The sequence below is a fragment of the Notolepis coatsorum genome (assembly GCF_963971535.1).
Source record: "Notolepis coatsorum genome assembly, chromosome: 2".
NCBI classification, from domain to species: Eukaryota; Metazoa; Chordata; class Actinopteri; order Aulopiformes; family Paralepididae; genus Notolepis; species Notolepis coatsorum.
Window position 1 is genome coordinate 200,192,524 of NC_140166.1, and position 17,740 is coordinate 200,210,263.

The 17,740-nt window shown below is 39.3% G+C and overlaps 1 protein-coding gene across 1 annotated transcript in view; it reads right to left on the bottom strand.

The window, feature by feature from the left end:
* Positions 1-10,844, bottom strand: part of LOC311223689 (solute carrier family 2, facilitated glucose transporter member 9-like) — a gene marked incomplete at both ends in the record, with an annotated part of 31,713 nt that extends 20,869 nt beyond the window's left edge. Inside the window, 3 exons of the mRNA XM_084308461.1 lie at positions 162-322; positions 9,811-9,912; positions 10,758-10,844. Of these exons, the coding sequence (XP_084164587.1) occupies positions 162-322; positions 9,811-9,912; positions 10,758-10,844 (350 nt within the window). The remainder of the gene's footprint in view (positions 1-161; positions 323-9,810; positions 9,913-10,757) is intronic.
* Between the last annotated feature and the right edge of the window lie 6,896 nt (positions 10,845-17,740).

Consider the following 17,740-nt stretch of genomic DNA (forward strand, 5'->3'; position numbering starts at 1 on the left):
TCCCAGATTTTACATCCCAGTTTCATCACCGATCGGTGGGTTCTCTCTCCGATTCCTAGCTTCAGAAGAGAGTTGTCCTGGGGCACAGGAAGAATATAATCTGAATTCTTAAAATGAGTGGTATCCCCCGCTAGGTTAGAGGAGAAAAAGCTACACTAGACCTTCCATAGACTTTGACCAGTACTGTGCTGATAACCGCTCCAAGGAAGCCCCCGATGGCGAAGGTGGAGACCGTCACGGACCACAGCAAGGTGCTGTACTCAGCTCCAATCTCCTCTTCATATCTCAGGACCCACGTTGCATTATAGAAGTCCTTCACAAACTACAGAGGAGAGAGAGAGGAGAAAAGAAACTGCTTCTTCAACACACTTCACGCATTCTGAATAGGATCATGATTTCTTTTTTTTATTACACTGATTAGATTAGATTAGATTAGATTAGATTAGATTAGATTAGATTAGATTAGATTAGATTAGATTAGATTAGATTAGATTAGATTAGATTAGATTAGATTAGATTAGGTTCTAATGTATTGTCATTATACAGCACAAGTACAGGACAACAAAAATAAGTTTGGCACCCATCCAGAGTGCAAATAGCAGTAATGTGCAACAGCCATATACAATGTAGGCTACAGGTGATTAAACTCTGTACAAAACATACAATTACAAATTAGTACTATTGAGTGTAGTGCTAATCAGATGTATGTACAGAGTTGTAGTATAATATCCCACATTCAAAACTGCAATTCGAAACTGGCCACCGTAAATGCCCAAAACCCCCACCACCTCCTAATAGACAGTATCCTCCCCACCGCATGTATATATTCCCTCCCCGCCGTATGGATATTTCTCTCCCACCCACCCACCCACCCCCTCTTAATGTACAGTCCCCTCCCCATCATATGTATATACTCTGTCAGGATCTAGGGGTAACAGTACTGTATATTTGAATACCGTTTATGTCACAAATGTATCAGTACTAAATACCTATATGTCCCTATACCATAAATGTCATGTATGTTGTGTATTTCATAAATGTCTATATGAATTGAAAATGGGGGACCCTGATGGAAACAAGACAAATGTCTTTTTCAGGTCTGCATCCCCTTAACAATTGTGTGTATTGAGCCGTACTGTATTGTACCCATTCTGCAATCTGTTAAATAAAGTTTTCATTCATTCATTCATTCATGTACAGTGATACAGGTGTAAAGACAGTATGGTAGAAAGTCGCACTGGCCAGCAGTTTAACTAGTAAGAGTAGGATTGTTACAACCTCAGCCAGAGCCTCTCTCTCACCTGCCTGGCTGTGAGACCTGCGTTCCTGCCACTCCTCGTCCGAGTGTTGCTTCACCTGCCTGGGTATGAGGACTGGAACCTGTTGCTTACGCTGTCTCTATTTTTGCCTTGTCCTAACCCTGTTTTTCTGTGTGTAGGATCACACACCCTCCAGTCTTCGCTCCATCCCGAGACACCACCAGTGTTCCCTGGGAATCACACGGAATGACCCTGCTCTCTCCTGTCGCACATTCTGTCATTAAAACCCTGTCTGCTTGGTACCTATTAAACATCCTAAACCGCCTCATTCTCCTCTCCTCTTGTGTTCGGCTCTAGGGTTCAAGATCTGACGCTACCCTAACAAGGATATGTACAGATATATAGAGACAGGTGTGGATAGATATATATGTGGTGAGAATACATACATATATATATATATATATATATATATATATATATATATATATATATATATATATATATATATATATATATATATATATATATATATATATATATATATATATATATATATATATATATATATATATATATATATATACAGTATACAGTATACAGTATACAGCATTAACATTTTTTACTGTACATGATATCACAGAGCTATGGGTTATATCCAGGTTTAAAGTAAGTATATAGAGGGGTTATATGGAGGTTTATTCAGACAAATATGGATATATATAATATATATATGAGGTAAATATTGAATATAAATATGCGGTATATACAGCCATAGTGTATAAATAGAGAGACACTATAAGGTTCGTTCCTTCACTCCTCCACGACCATCAGACAAGCCACATCGACACCAGAGCTCTTAACTTTCCTCTCATATTGCATGCAGTCAACAAGGTACGTTTGGGGCCGTAATGTGCTTGTAGGTTAAGTTCAGTGGGTTATACAACCAACCTTGCAAAGACCGGTGCCACGCCTATACAAGTAGAGATAATATGTATGTATGTTGTTATGGTTTGATCAGTGATTTATTGTATTTCATGTATGTTTTCACAGTTTTACGGTTCGGAATAAAGATGTTCTCTTCGAACGGAAATAAAGCCAATCAGTAAAGATCAAAGACGGGTTGCGTCATCATTGCAAGAGAGGCAGTTACAGTAAAACTTGGATGCACCACGATGGCTCTTCAGTAGCAGCACTACAGTAAGTCTAGAACATTACTGCTGCCACAACATTCCGGAACATTCTAGAACATCGAACATCCGGGCATTACATCAAGATGTCCGATAGTGGGGTAGGTAGTTAGGATTATTATGATTGCTAACAGTGTAGGAAAGTTGTGGGTAGGTATAAGTTGAGTATAGGCAACAGAGTTCAGAGTCGTACAGTATGGGTAACAAAGCCTAAGGGTGTAGGCAATGGAGTCAGAGTTCAGAGTTTATATGGGGGCGGGGGGGGGGGGTTGATATATAGTCTTCTGAGAGTTGGTCCATTATTATACGTCCCTGGAGCAGCTCCTGGATTTTCCTCTTGATGACATCATCACTAGAGTCCTGTCTCTCCGGTATTCAACTTATAAGGAGGCATGTGTTCATATGCACATATCGAAGTTGAGCTGTACAGCCTTATAGAAATAACACACGTGAACTCTGTTTCAGGGCAGATGTTCCTAAATGACACAATACTGAGTTGTTTTTTTTAAATGTCCAGCATCGCCTCTTTCTATATAACCTGTAGGACCTTGTCCCCCTCCCATCTGTCCCGGGGGACACAGCAGGCCTGAACACCCAACATGTTCAGGTGAAGCCTGTCTTCAAATGAGGCTGAATGTTGCTTCCCTTCATCTCTCTGCAGGATGTCGGTGATGTTTACCGGTATCTTACTGTAGGTTTATATGCCAGACACACTTCAAACGCTTCCTTCTAAAGCAATTTTAGCCCTGCTTTCATGTTTTCTTATGCTTGGTTTGGTTCCAGTGTGGTTACCGTGGTTACCGTGGCACACACGAGACGCTTCCACTAGGTTTTTCCACTGGTGTTGCGTGATACACTGTATATTTCAAAGTGGTATTTCACCATAAAGTGGCTTTAAAGGGGAATACTTTATTTACTTAATTTAGGAATTCACATGTATTACTTCTATGGCCGTGGACAGCCCAGTCAGCCAGTAATTATGAACATCATCAACTCTGTCTCAAAGCTAGTAACTTGAAGAGCAAATACTCCAATATGTGATATTCCCTAAATATGTGTGTGTATAGCCTAACGCTGCTCCAGTGTCGATGAATGGGAGAATCTGGACATGTGCAACGTTTGCCTTAAAGCTGCAATAACATTTTCACATTTTCGAAACTTCTTACGACCACCTGCCATTAGAAGGTCCAGTACTCCAGTAGGAGAATCTATGATGGTCAGTGTATAGCGACACGTCAGTGTATAGCCACAAGTCAGTGTATAGCCCCACGTCTGTGTATAGTCATAAGCTGCTACAGTAAGATAATCTGTGATGATCAGTATATAGCCACAATACACTACATACCCCTAACCAGCAACACTATAATCTGTAATGTTCAGTGTATCCACTGTTACAATCCTCCTGAACTCTCCCTTCATCCCGGTCCTGTACCCCCATCTACTGGACAACTGCCTGTACTGTATTTGCTTGCCATTCATTTGTGTCAGTTGTGTCTTATCAGTCTGTCTGTAATCCTTAGTGTACTCCCCGTCATGTTGTCCATTCCTGTGTTGCTGTTACTTGCTGTGTTCCCTTGTCTGGTCTAGTGTGATGTCTCCAGTGTGTGTGTGTATTTGTTATCAGTCCTGTCTTCTATTTAGTGTCACTGTGGTTCCCCCCATGTGTCCCTTGTCCAATCAGTGTGTGTATATATGTGTGTTCCCCCCTGTCTTCCTTGTGGGTTCATTATTCTGTTTCCTGTATTCTGTCATTCCCGGTTACTCTGTCTCAGTTCATGGTATCCTGTCGTTCATGGTATTGTCCTTTGTATCCTGTTAAATAGTAAGTGTTTCTAGTGTACATTGTTTTGTTGCTACCATCTTTGTTTTTGTGTTCCAGTTCGCTTTTGGATAGTGTTTTGTTGTAGTTAGTTTTGTACCCTTTTCCCTGCCAGCTCTGCTGGGGTCTCAGTTCTTGCTTTTTGTACCCTGCTCGCTGCCAGCTTTGCTGTGCTTTTTGTTCGTCAATTTTAAAGTAAAGTACTTTGAACCATACCCTGCCGACTCCTGCCTGGGCCCCGTTCCCCGTACCTGGATAACTGAGTTAGCCGGATAACTTTCGGTGAAGTCTGACTTAAGCCGGACTTTCCGGTTCCCCGAACCTGGATTGTCCAAATCACCATGACAACAGATCCAAAAGTTTGAGCCTGGTCGAAAGCAGGGTTTAAGTTCAAGTTAGCCGGATGAACCATCGCCACGCCCCCGCAAAGAAGTGACAGCGCGTTTCCTGAAATTATTCCCACAGTCTAGGATCTGCGTTATACCATTCTGAATTACGTCTTTGTGCTCCATTCTTCCAGAGGGGTCTTTTGAAATGACCCAAAATGCTGATACTAAATTCACTTTGTCCTAAATAATGCACGTTATATACCGTGGCGCTCGCTCGGTGCGATGTACACATTATGTGGTTATTTTAATTGTAACTGGGATTAAGATGTCTGATGAGATGCGCTGTTTGACGGATTTGAGAAATTGAATGAGCCGTTGACGTCACATTAATGAATGAGCATAAAGAGATAAAACTTCATTCAAAATAAAGAATATTCTAAACACGGGTCTCTCGTTCATTAATGTATAAACAATGAATTTATCCCATCTGGCACAGTGGCGCAGCGGTAGTGCTCAATCCTGGCAACCCGGCGACCAGTGTTCGAAACCCCGTGTTTCCAATATAATTTTTTGGAATATAATATTAATGATTATACGCCAAAGTAGCCTAGTTTTAAGTAAAAATATTATAAATCTACATGCATTGAGGATGTCATTCTTTATATAGCTCTCAACGTGCACCAAATTGAATTATTCCTACATCGCAAAAAGAAGAGAAAGACTAGGTTTCGAACCCCGGTCGTCTGCGTGAAAGTCAAAAGAAGAACCCGTTACACCACAGTGGAGATAAGTAAAAGATCGACCTTACATCAATCAATGGGTAAGAGAGCCGTATCGTTATTCTGTATAACAGTTTAACTAATTATTTTCGCTAGCAAGATCTCATTTGATTATTCAATCCAGCAGGCAAGTTTAATGAAATATAATCTGATTGCTTGAGGTAATGAGGGACTTAAAATTAGCCTATAGATAACGCATTTAACTTGTCGGCGAGGCGATTGAGCCGTACTGCAATATGTTAATAAAGTTTTAAATCAATTAATCAATCAATGCCGCTAGAGAATCAGGATCTCTGCTATCGATACGTGCTGGCTTTTCAACTGGAGCGGCCGCGCGCACTAATCCTGGGTCTCAAGTCTGGTTTGAGTTAACGAGACTGAATCCACCTTCGAGGAACAGGAAGATCCCGGCTTCAAACATCGGGTTAACTGAATCTGGATAATGACATCTTGATCGACTTAGTTGAACCAGGTACGGGGAACAGGGCCCTGCTCTCTCAAGTCTCTGTCCTGCGTTTGGGTTCCACATCCCCCCCCCCCCCCCCCCACACACCGTAACATCCACAATCTGCTACAGTAGGATATTATGTGATGTTCAGTATATAGCCACAAGTCAGTGCATAGCCACAGTAGGAGAATCTGTGATTCAAGATTGTTTATTGTCATGTGCACAGTTAAACAGTTTGCCGTACAAAGAAAATCTTACTTTGCTAGTCCGCCATTCACACAAAATCACACAATACTTAACAATATTATTTTTTACCATTTAAATACAAGCGAGTGCTAAAAAAAACAAGGTAAAATGTATCTTTTTTTTTAAAGGATATAAGATATATACAAGGCACAGTGAGTAACATTGCACGTTCTGATTCAGTGTTTACAATATACAATGGAGGTGACAATGGGTCACAGCAGCAGTTTTAAAAGTTCTCAGAGTATAGCCACAAGCTGCTACAGTAGGATCAGGGGTGAAAGTACTTTAGTAATTGTACTTCGTTACAATACGTACTGTTTTGGGGGATTTGTACTTTACTCAAGTATTATTTGGTTTGTAACTTTGTATACTTGTACATTTACACAATTACATTTCAGGGATAAAAACATACTTTTTACTCTTACATTTAAAATGCAGACCTACAAAGTACCAATCTCGCAGGTCCAACCATTTTAATTAGTATATTTGTTTCTCTGGCCGAACAAATGTTAACGTTATTAACTTATTAATCCTGCGGCCGCACTTTATTTAAAAACAGCCAATCAAATCCCCATCAATGGAAAATTAACCGCCCATACCCATGCTGATTGGTCCTTGTGCAAGACTAGAAAGCGGGGATCTTTGATTAACCTGCTATCAGAAGAATAGACAGTCAGGGTGACAAGCTACAGAAGATGGCCACAAATGATAGTACGAGTGATGAAGAGGACGAAACAGTCGGCGTGGATGGACAAGACGAGCACCCATGGCCCTATCTCCATGAAATGTTCTCTTTGACCGCAGTCAACACTGATTCTTATAGAATGAAGTGTCTCCTTTGCCTCCCCCGATCCCATGAAATGGAAAAGCTTTCAGTGGGTTAAGCCTTAAGGTCCCCCTATAGGACCCCCTGCTTTTCTTTATCATAAATCGATCAATAGAGACCGTATTAGATCCCCAATTATCATATCATGGGGTATCATTGGAAAGCCACACTCATTGGCTACAACCCTGTGCAAAGGTTTTCGAGATCGCCAAATGATTGACGGAACTAGAGCCCCGGGAGTCGGGGGTGGTAATGTGTACTTTTGCGTACTTTGGGGCACGCCTCACATAGCGGCATGTAACTCGAGAACCGCTGAACGGATTTTGTCACCTGAAAGGGCAATCGACAGGCAACAAGGGCTTTAATTCTATCTATATATTGTATTAAAAGAAATGCACACCCGAGCCACTAGAGGTCGGCAAAGAATCATCCACATGTGGGCCCTTGAATGTTAAGAGGTTAATGTTTTTAAATATTTTTTTTGTAGAAAAGAGTAAAGACCATAACCCTATCAAAAACAGTAGTCAAAGTGTATATTTTCATTTTACCGATGTTTTATATGATTTATCGGAAATACGAATTTATCGGAAAATAAATAAGGTCAAGGTCAAGTTCAAGGTCAAATATGAATTTATAATTAAAATCGATTATCATTAATTACTGTATCTACAAATCCTTCTGTTTAATCATCTTCCCTTTATTCATTTGCTTAGATTTTTTGTACACATGATCTCAATAAGGTGGTGAATGAGCTCAGTGAGCATTTTCTCCTACCCGTATACATTTTTGATCAAAGATGCAAAAATCATAAATCATAATTTATATTCTCCTTTTCTTCATTACAATTTACTCAGCCTAGTAACAGACACAATATTTCTGACACTGGAAATACATACCCCCAGGTCCCTATATGCTCCTATACCAAGAACATGCAAATTGACCTTGCAGAAGTGGAGCAATCTTCCATTTACTTAGGCATGTACCTTTAGGCGAAAACGGTCTACAGATTAACACCATGCTAACCAGTGCCGATTTAAAAAAAAAAAATCAACTATTTGACAAGAACCTTAGGATGTGCAATGTCGAAACCATGTATAAAAAAAATGCTGTGATGTGAATGCCGTCCATGTTAGTTTACCTTGACATGTTTTTTCAAATTCAATGGAGAAGTGCATTAAATCATTTTAATGCAAAAAAAGTGTCCTCTGTTCTTTAATTTCAGCATTGTCTATCGCAGAACACATTCCATTGTGGGCCGAGTGTATGCTTGGTTTCATTCCAGCCTTGCCTAAACACCAGCTGATGATTTCACTAATTGGCTCACCTCTTCAACTAACTCTCCTGGTGCAATGTGTAGTTAAAATGAAAACTTGGCCCACGATGGAATGAGTTTGAGACCCCTGGTCTATCCCTTGCAATACTTTTTACTTTTTAGTACTTAAGTACATTTAAAAGTAGAAACTTTTTGACTTTTACTCAAGTGTGTTTTTAGCCAGATACTCTGACTTTTACTTGAGTAAGATTTTGAGACTGTACCCATATTTTCACTTAAGTATAATTTCTGGGTACTTTTTACACCCCTGAGTAGGATAATAGATGTTCACTGTATAACCACAAGCTGCTACATTAGGATAATATGTGATGTTCAGTGTATAACCACAAGCTACTACAGTAGGATAATATGTGATGTTCAGTGTATAACCACAAGCTACTACAGTAGGATAATTAATATGTAATGTACAGTGTTTAGCCACAAGCTGCTACAGTAGGATAATGTGTAATGTTCAGTGTTTAGCTACAAGCTGCTACAGTACATTGACAATGAATGGAACATTGTGGACCCGTTTGTTTAACATTGTGGACCCGAACTGTAACATCCAAATGAGACCATAGTAGTGCTATCAGTTCCAAACCAGACAGACAATGTGTCCTATATCCTCCAGGAAATCATCCTGACCTTTCACATCCCCCTTTTCCACCAGTCCTAATGCATTCTCTATGGAGCACGTGCACTGGAGTGAAACCACAGGACTCCTTTCTCTGGTCTCTGACTATGGGAAACCATCACTAATATGGCTGAATGGCAACGGTGGAAAGTAACTACGTTTTACTCAAGTACTGTACTTAAATACAATTTAAGGCATTTGTACTTTACTTGAGTATTGAGTATTTTACTATTTACCTTCACTCCACTACATTTTAAATGAAATATTGTACTTTATAATCCACTACATTTATCTGAACATATCATCTACTTATATTTTGTATATAAAACATGGGATAATGTGATAAAGATGATACGCTTTCACATTTTAAACCTGCCAACTTCATCAGGATGTAATCAGAGCTGGCATAACTGGACCACATATCACTTTAATATAACCCATAGAGGTCAATGGATGGAGAATTGAACGCTCCCAAGCACTGAAAAGTCAAATAGAATATGTACTTTTACTTTTGATACATTCAATAGCAAATACTTCTATAATGTTACTTAAGTACTGTATAATATTGAGCGGAGGGTTTTTCCTTCTACCAAAGCACTATTCTATGTGGGTATTTCTACTTTTACTTAAGTTTGCTTGGGTGTTCCCACTCTGGTCAGACTATGACCATACTGTCTTTATACCTGTATCACTGTACATATTGTACTATGTACCTACATCTGATTAGCACTACACCCAGTAGTACCAATTTAAATATTTTACACACAGTTTAATCACCTTTACATTGTATATTACTATTGCACTCACTCTTTTCGTTGTACTGTACTTGTGCTGTATGATGACAATACATTTGATTTTGGTAATGATTTAATTGAATCAAATAGAAAGGTATTCTACGGAATATTACATGAGGGAATCTATTCTAGAACGAATGGAAGAAAGCAATGGTTTATTTGAGAGGTTTGACTCACCTGGGCAGCAGCGTTGACCACCGAGAGATTATATCCATAGAGGAATGAAGAACCAAGGGCGCCGAAGACAGCAGCACTCAGCAGACAGACTGTGATACCGCCCTGAAAACAGATCATATATTAGGATACACAGTAGTACACACACACAAATAATTATAGAGTACAACCTCAGAGTATATTTGGATTGACTTTACAACTGCAAATACATGGGCTGTCCAAAGAAATGTGAAAACAGAGTTATGTGTATTCAGTGCAAGTGAGTACAAATTGTATATTTTCATAATATGATTGTGAGATAGAATGCACAGGCATTTGAGTTACATCTAGTTACAATAGTAAGCAATTGCATTTGAACGTTTCTTTTCAGTCATCTCTATCTTCCGTTTTGCAGTCCAAATGTTTCCACACATTTTTGATAATAACTCCTGTCCATAGTTTCCAGCATAAGAGACACAACGAACAAATTCAACTATATGATAATCATAGCATTATCTATCTATCTGTCTTTCTCTGATCTGCATCCCCTTAACAATTGTGTGTATTGAGCCGTACTGTATTGTACCCATTCTGCAATCTGTTAAATAAAGTTTTCATTCATTCATTCATGCTTAACAGAAGGCTATCATAACATCATTATCGTAGGCTATTGTTGCTATTCTTATAGCATCAATGGTGTAGGCTTTTATAACCCTGACCACCAGCATCCAATGACCCATAGGCTTACATTCCCTGCCCTTAATGACCTACTTTTTCTTTTATGCAAAGCAGCATCTCTATGACCGGTGTGTCACTAACTCACTCACTGTTAGCCGCTCTGCCCCTAGTGGTGACTCACAGGAAATGCGCTTTGCATCTATGATACTGTGTCCTTGTTACCTTTCCTACCAGAAATGAAAAAGTTAATTTGAACAAGCAACTTGGAGAGGGGGCTTAAATAAATCACCAACCTCCTTTCCTCCGTCCTCTTTGTAGTCGTCTGTCGTGTTCTTTTTCTTCGGTCTGATCCGGTACGTCTCTTCCAGCGTGGAGTCCATCTTGGAGTCTGCTGAAGAGAGAAGGACCTGATGTCGGTGGTGTTGCTGATAGTAGCATGTTGGGGAAAACAACACTACAGTCTACAGAACACCCTTAAACATGTGACTTGAGGCGTGTGGGTTCCCCTGTGCTCCTCTTGAGGAACCCTCCACAGTCCACAATCCAAGTTTTTTTTTATCAGAGGCCAATCTTAAATCATTTTAGTTTTGAATGCTATTATTATTACACATCATATTCCTGTATATTCCCACCAAGGAAGGAAGAACACACTGGTTACTGGTGTCAACCACTACATAATACTACATAACTACATACCACTGCATAATACCAGCAGTCCTAATTGTGTGTAAATAAGCATGTTGTCATCACTCCTGTAGAGGCGGTCATAAATTACTGTGAGATCATCAGCCTAATATTACTTTTATATTTAGACCAGTAGCACAAACACTAAAATACCAACATACCAAAAATGTGACATCTTACCAGGCCCCTACTAAGTACCCAAATACATTTTAAACTATGCATGCAATTAAAATACACATAATTTGTATATTCATATCTAGCCAAAAATAGTTCTTCAAAACAACGACATCTATTCGTCCAAACAGAAAACCTACCTTTGTCTTATTCCCAAGTATAAATAAGCCAGGAGACCGAACTGAAGAAATAGGAATGTGAAGTAAACTGCCAGGTCTGTGCTCATCGCAGAGCATCTCCATACGTATTGATTGGATTCGCCGTGTCATGCTTCAAAACTAATTTTCCACATTCTGATTTCTACCTGATAACATGCTTTAATTTCAAGGCATGCAGCTGCAGGGAAAGTCATGAGATCTAGAAAGTAGGCTAGATATCTCTTGGGGTTATGGGGGGCGGAGAGATGATCATAGAGATGCATTTTTTGCTACTAAATAGGCCTATTTCAGTGTTTTCAAAACACGACAATACTGCCCTCGAATGTAGCCAAATACAATTATGACTTTCATTCTGTTCCTACGCCACACATGACTGGAACAAACTCTTGGAGGATCTTAAGCTTTCTAACTTTTGCTAAAATCACTGTAAATCACTTTATTATATATTTATTTGTATTTATCAACCATTGATTATGTATGTATGCTCAGATGTAGTCGTTAATGAGAACTTGCCCTTAATGCATTTTTTTTGTTGAATTAAAGATTGAATGAATGATAGCACTCAAAAAGCCCCACTCACCATGCATGCACCAAGGAGGAGAGCACCAACCAAAACCTAACCAGCCACCACAAAACCCAGGCTAAACAAACAAAAGAAAGTAGCGTACCGAAACAAATCTAGGGGCATAACTTAGACCAAATACAAGATCCCAGGACGAGCGGCCAATATGTTACACCCATGGCTCTGAGAAAAGCAACGTGAATGACCCACGACTGAGAAAAGCAACGTGAATGACCCCGGAAGCAATGTGAATGACCAAGGCTCTGAGGGAAGCAATATGAATGACCAAGGCTCTGAGGGAAGCAATGTGAATGACCAAGGCTCTGAGGGAAGCAATGTGAATGACCAAGGCTCTGAGGGAAGCAATGTGAATGACCAAGGCTCTGAGGGAAGCAATGTGAATGACCAAGGCTCTGAGGGAAGCAATGGGAATGACCAAGGCTCTGAGGGAAGCAATATGAATGGCCAAGGCTCTGAGGGAAGCAACATGAATGACCAAGGCTCTGAGGGAAGCAACATGAATAGACACAAACAACCAGCTTTAAGATGAAACAAAAGGTTGTGAATTTATAAAGTAAAGACAATGAAAGAAATAATGGAAATGTCTTCTGGCTGAATGAGAGAGAGGGAGAGAGCGAGAGAGAGAGCGAGAGAGCGAGAGAGAGAGAGAGAGAGAGAGAGAGAGAGAGAGAGAGAGAGAGAGAGAGAGAGAGAGAGAGAGAGAGAGAGAGAGAGAGAGAGAGAGAGAGAGAGAGAGAGAGAGAGAGAGGGGCCTCTCAATTAGTTGATTGGAGGTGGCCAATCTACCTGGAACACACAGTCAGGTGCTGCATGTCAGGACATAACTGTTTATGCTCATTATGGATCTGTACAGTGTGTTCTATATTGTACAATGGTGTTTTTCTTCTCTTCTTCTATATGTCCAGTATATTTAGCCTGTATTCAAGAGGACCGCAGTGGACATAAATTACTGACTTTTCTTTGCTTTTAAGTTATGTAGGTTTAATCCTGTTAATCCTGTAATCCTGTCATGCTGTTTTTCCCTCACTGCACTTGTGTGATAATATCAGTAGTGATCTTAACTTTCTTAACTTTCTTAAGAAACTTCTAACCAACTGTTGTAACCATGTAACAGTGTTATCAGCTCGGATACGGTGTTATACATTTGGTTATACATCCTAATCCAGAAGATAGGGCATCAAAACCTTTACAACATTAAAAAAAAGAGGAATGATGTATAATGAAATCTGATTATCAATCATATACGACGAAATGGTTAAAGAGATAATACCTTCCTATATGATGTTTTTAAAGTCACAGACTTGAGTGAGCATTTTGAAACAATTTCAATGCTGAAAAACAAGAAAAACAAACTTTTAAACCTTCAAAATTTATGTAAAAGAGATGAAGACCCCTGTTTGCATTGGTGCATTTAAAAAATGTTTGCCTTCTTTTATATACATTCTGGTTCTGATGTTATATACAGTAGGCTACTGTGAACCAAAATGATAATAAATCAATTTAAAATGTCATGCAATTTTCCCATGATATGTATTGATCATAGTATTCACCTTACCATGCTGAGGCTTCAACGCTTGATATGACTGGACCATCTTGCTGTATGCTTTCAAACTCAATAGTGTCAGTCTGTAGTTGGCGGAGAGGAGGAGCCTTGCTAAGCTCCAGGCCATCAGGGAAAACCCCTCCCACCCACTATACACAGACTTGGCTGACAGGAGGAGCATGTTCAGTGCTAGGCTCACACTACCCAAATGCAGCACTGAACGGCACAGGAAGTCCTTCATTCCAACAGCCATCAGACTATACAATGCATCACTGTGCCTCACTGCATCACTGAGCACAGAGTGGCAGTTACCATCTTCCTGGACTTAGTTCGAAACAGCACTGTGCAATACTACACCTACTGTAGACCTCAGTATATTTTTACTGTATTTATTTACTGTATATTTTATTCCATTTTATTCTATTTTACTCTACTCTTATCCTAGGCAACTTGATTTTTTTCGTTGTATTATTCTAATTTGTGACCTGTTCTGTCTAAATGTTTAAATGTTGAGCGATTTGCAGTGTCAAATTTCCCACGGGATAATAAAAGTATTTCTATTCTATTTTATTCTATTCTAGTAATCTAGTTTAGCTGTGTAATAGAACTCACTCACAGGATAGTTCTTCCTTGCCCAACACTGCCATCTTGTGTCCAGAAAATGCAATGACCTGCCAGCTAGCTATGGTATTGGGTATTGTTCCACTTTGACAATATTAATTCTTAATTCTGTAGCTGTTCATTTGACAGACTTGTTTTCATAGTTTTGTTTATGCACACACTCAAATCCCTATTTGTTGCTGCTCGTTTATGATTGCAAGCCTGTTGCTGGCTTTGTTTACATTTGGATTAATTTGACTCTGAAATATATTATTTTAGAATGTGATGCTAATGCGTTGTACACACCTTCTGAGGCTGTAAATGTGTTTACATTGGCAGACTAATGTTTGTATATATACTAATCTACAGATAACTACAGATCTATACTTTGAGTTATGACACAGAACGTCCAAAACTGACAGATAGATGAAATTCTAAATTCAGTCTTCTCGTATTTCTTGTGTCTTCCTTTAATTTTTTATTTTTTTTATACAATATTTTTATTGGGTTTTACAGTACACATTTCAGGTTGTCATTGTCGTCAGTTATTCTTCATTCCTTTTCTCCACAAGTTTATACAAGTATACCCACACATACCCCCTCCCCCCTCCACTCTTCTCTCTCTTAGCATCTTTGAGTCTGTTTTTACTGTTATCATACAGAAATAATACGTACATTCATTGGTACCTCCAGTAAAATAGCTCGTACATAAATAAAATAATTGAAAAGAAGAAAATAAAATAAAAATAAAAATAAATAAATGGCATCTTTATAACACCTTCAATGACGTGCCTCCGCTCTTCCCCGGGGTCTGGGTCACGACTGACCGCGGGAGAGGGCGGGGGGACTCATCCTATAGCAACCCTCCTATATCTTCCCTTCTCAGATAGTCATTAAATGGTTTCCATATATCCTCGTAAACCTCTATATTGTTCCTGAGGATATATGTTATTCTCTCCATAGACATGCATTGTGCCATGTTCTTAATCCAAGCACCGATTGTGGGTGCGTCTATTTTCTTCCAATTGAAAGCTATTGTTCTTTTTGCCTGCAGTATTTAAATTGTTTGGTTCTCAGGTTGAGATTTACTGGATATAGGAGTAGTAATATCATTTTGGAGTCTACTGGGATATTCACTGACAGGATATCTTTGATTTTATTCACCACCTCCCCCCAGAACTTCTTGATTTTGTCACATTCCCAAATACAATGTATAAAAGTTCCCCGAGCCTCGGTACATTTAAAGCAACTGTCTGGTGTGTTGCTGTTGTATTTATTCAGTTTGACAGGGGTTATATATATAAGTCCGCATCAGCCATTTGTATTGAAGTAGTTTTAAGCTAGTGTTGGCTGTTTGTGTTTGAGCCTCCTCGCATGCTCTGTTCCAGTCCTCGTTTGAGATCTCCTCTCCCAAGTCCAGCCTCCATGCCTCCAATCTAGATATTGACGTCTCATCTGAACCAGATACAAGCCAGTTATAGAACATTGATAACAGGCCTTTGTTATTGCAGTTCTTGATGATAGTTTTTTCTAAAGATGAAAGTGTATGAATTACCAGTGATTGGTTTTGCTGAGAGGAAATTAAACTTCTCAGTTGCAAGTATTTAAAGAAATGCTTCCTTGGGATGCTGTATTTTATTGATAGTTCCTCAAAAGACATCAAGACCCCCTCTTTGTAAAGGTCAGATATTTTACTTATTCCTTCTTTTGTCCATAGTTTGAATCCGGCATCCAGTTTGCCTGGTTTAAATGAGACGTTTCCCCAGATTGGGCTGAATTGCGACATGGAGTTGTTTATTTTCATAAATGTCTTTACCTCATACCATACATTAATCATGTTAAGCACTATGGGGTGTGTAGTATGTTTTCTTAAATATTTTGGCTCAGCTGAATACATAGACTACCACTATAAATGTAGTGGTAGTTGCATTGGGTATGCTTCCACTTCCATCCATGATGGTGGGTCTTCCTTAGAAAAATAAAACATTACAGTTCTCAATTGTGCAGCCAGGTAATACTAATGAAGGTTAGGACAGGTCAACCCCCCTGCATCAAATGGAAGGTACAACAGAGATAGGCGGACTCTAGGACATTTCTTACGCCATATAAATTTTGAGATGAGAGACGCAATCTTTCCGAACATTCCTACCGGTGGTGCCAAAGGGATGTTTTGAAATAAGTATAGGAACTTTGGTATAGTATGGACATATTTAGTATGTTTATCCTCCCTATCACAGAGATGGGCAAGAACATCCATCTCTCTATGGATTTGAATACAGAGTCTATCATAGGTTCATCATTTATTGATGCTATATTTTCTATTTGTTGTATTATTTTGATGCCCAGATAGGTGAAACTGTTCGAGAGCTTGAAAGGGAATTCTTGTTGGTCAGCGGTTTGTCTCTCATTGTCATTAAGCAGCATAAGTGATGATTTTGAGGCGTTCAATTTATATCCGGAGATACTACCGAACTGATCAATTATATCAAGCAGTGCGGGTATCGATGTGTCTAGGTTTTTTAGGAACAAAATTACATCGTCCGCAAAAAGGGCTATTCTGTGATCGTTATTACCGATTTCAATTGCTAACGGTTCGATAGCTAAAATGAACAAAAGCGGTGATAAGGGCGAGCCTTGAGGGCAACCCCTGGTGACATTAAAGGGTTTAGATGTCACTTCGTTTGTTAGTACCTCGGCTACAGAGTTTAGGTATAATTTGATCCAGTTATAAAAGTAATTTCCAAATCCAAATCGATCAATAACATCAAAAAGATAGGCCCATTCAACCCTATCGAAGGCCTTCTCCGCGTCGAGCGAGAGAAGACCCGTGTCCCTCTCTCCTTTTTGGTTGTATAGGATGTTGAAGACCCGTCTGACATTGTGAAATCCCTGTCTCCCTTTTATGAATCCATTTTGATCGTCTCCCACTATCTCTGGGAGCACGTCCTCTATTCTTTTGGCCAAGATTTTACTAAGGATTTTGGTGTCGTTGTTTATCAAACTTATAGGACGGAGGTTCTCGCATTTAGTATTGGTTTTGCTTGGTTTTGGGAGCAGAATAATCAGGGCCTGTTTCATTGATGCGGGTAAGTAGCCATTAGCAAAGGATTCTAGGTACATTTCAAAAAGGGGGGTCACTAATTTATCTTTAAAATTCCTTTAATTTAGTAGGCTAGAGCAGTGGTTCTCAACCTTTTTACATAAAGTACCACCTGAGAACGTAGCTGGCTCTCCAAGTACCACCATATGACCGACGTTAAAATACAGTCTATTCAGCTATGCACACTTCATGCAGGAGGCAAATGTATTCCTAATAGCATTATTTATTGTTAACTTTTGTCAGACACAGCCACAATGTACAAAGGGGTAGCACTAGAACTAGCAAACTCTTCCACACAATTATCATACAATGCAAGAGGCATTGAGAACATAATAACTAACATTCTCACATAGCAAGTGAGAAAATTAAGAACAACTGTATTTCAGCAAATTACTTAATTCAAACACACACTTTTTCATGTAATCCTCGACCAC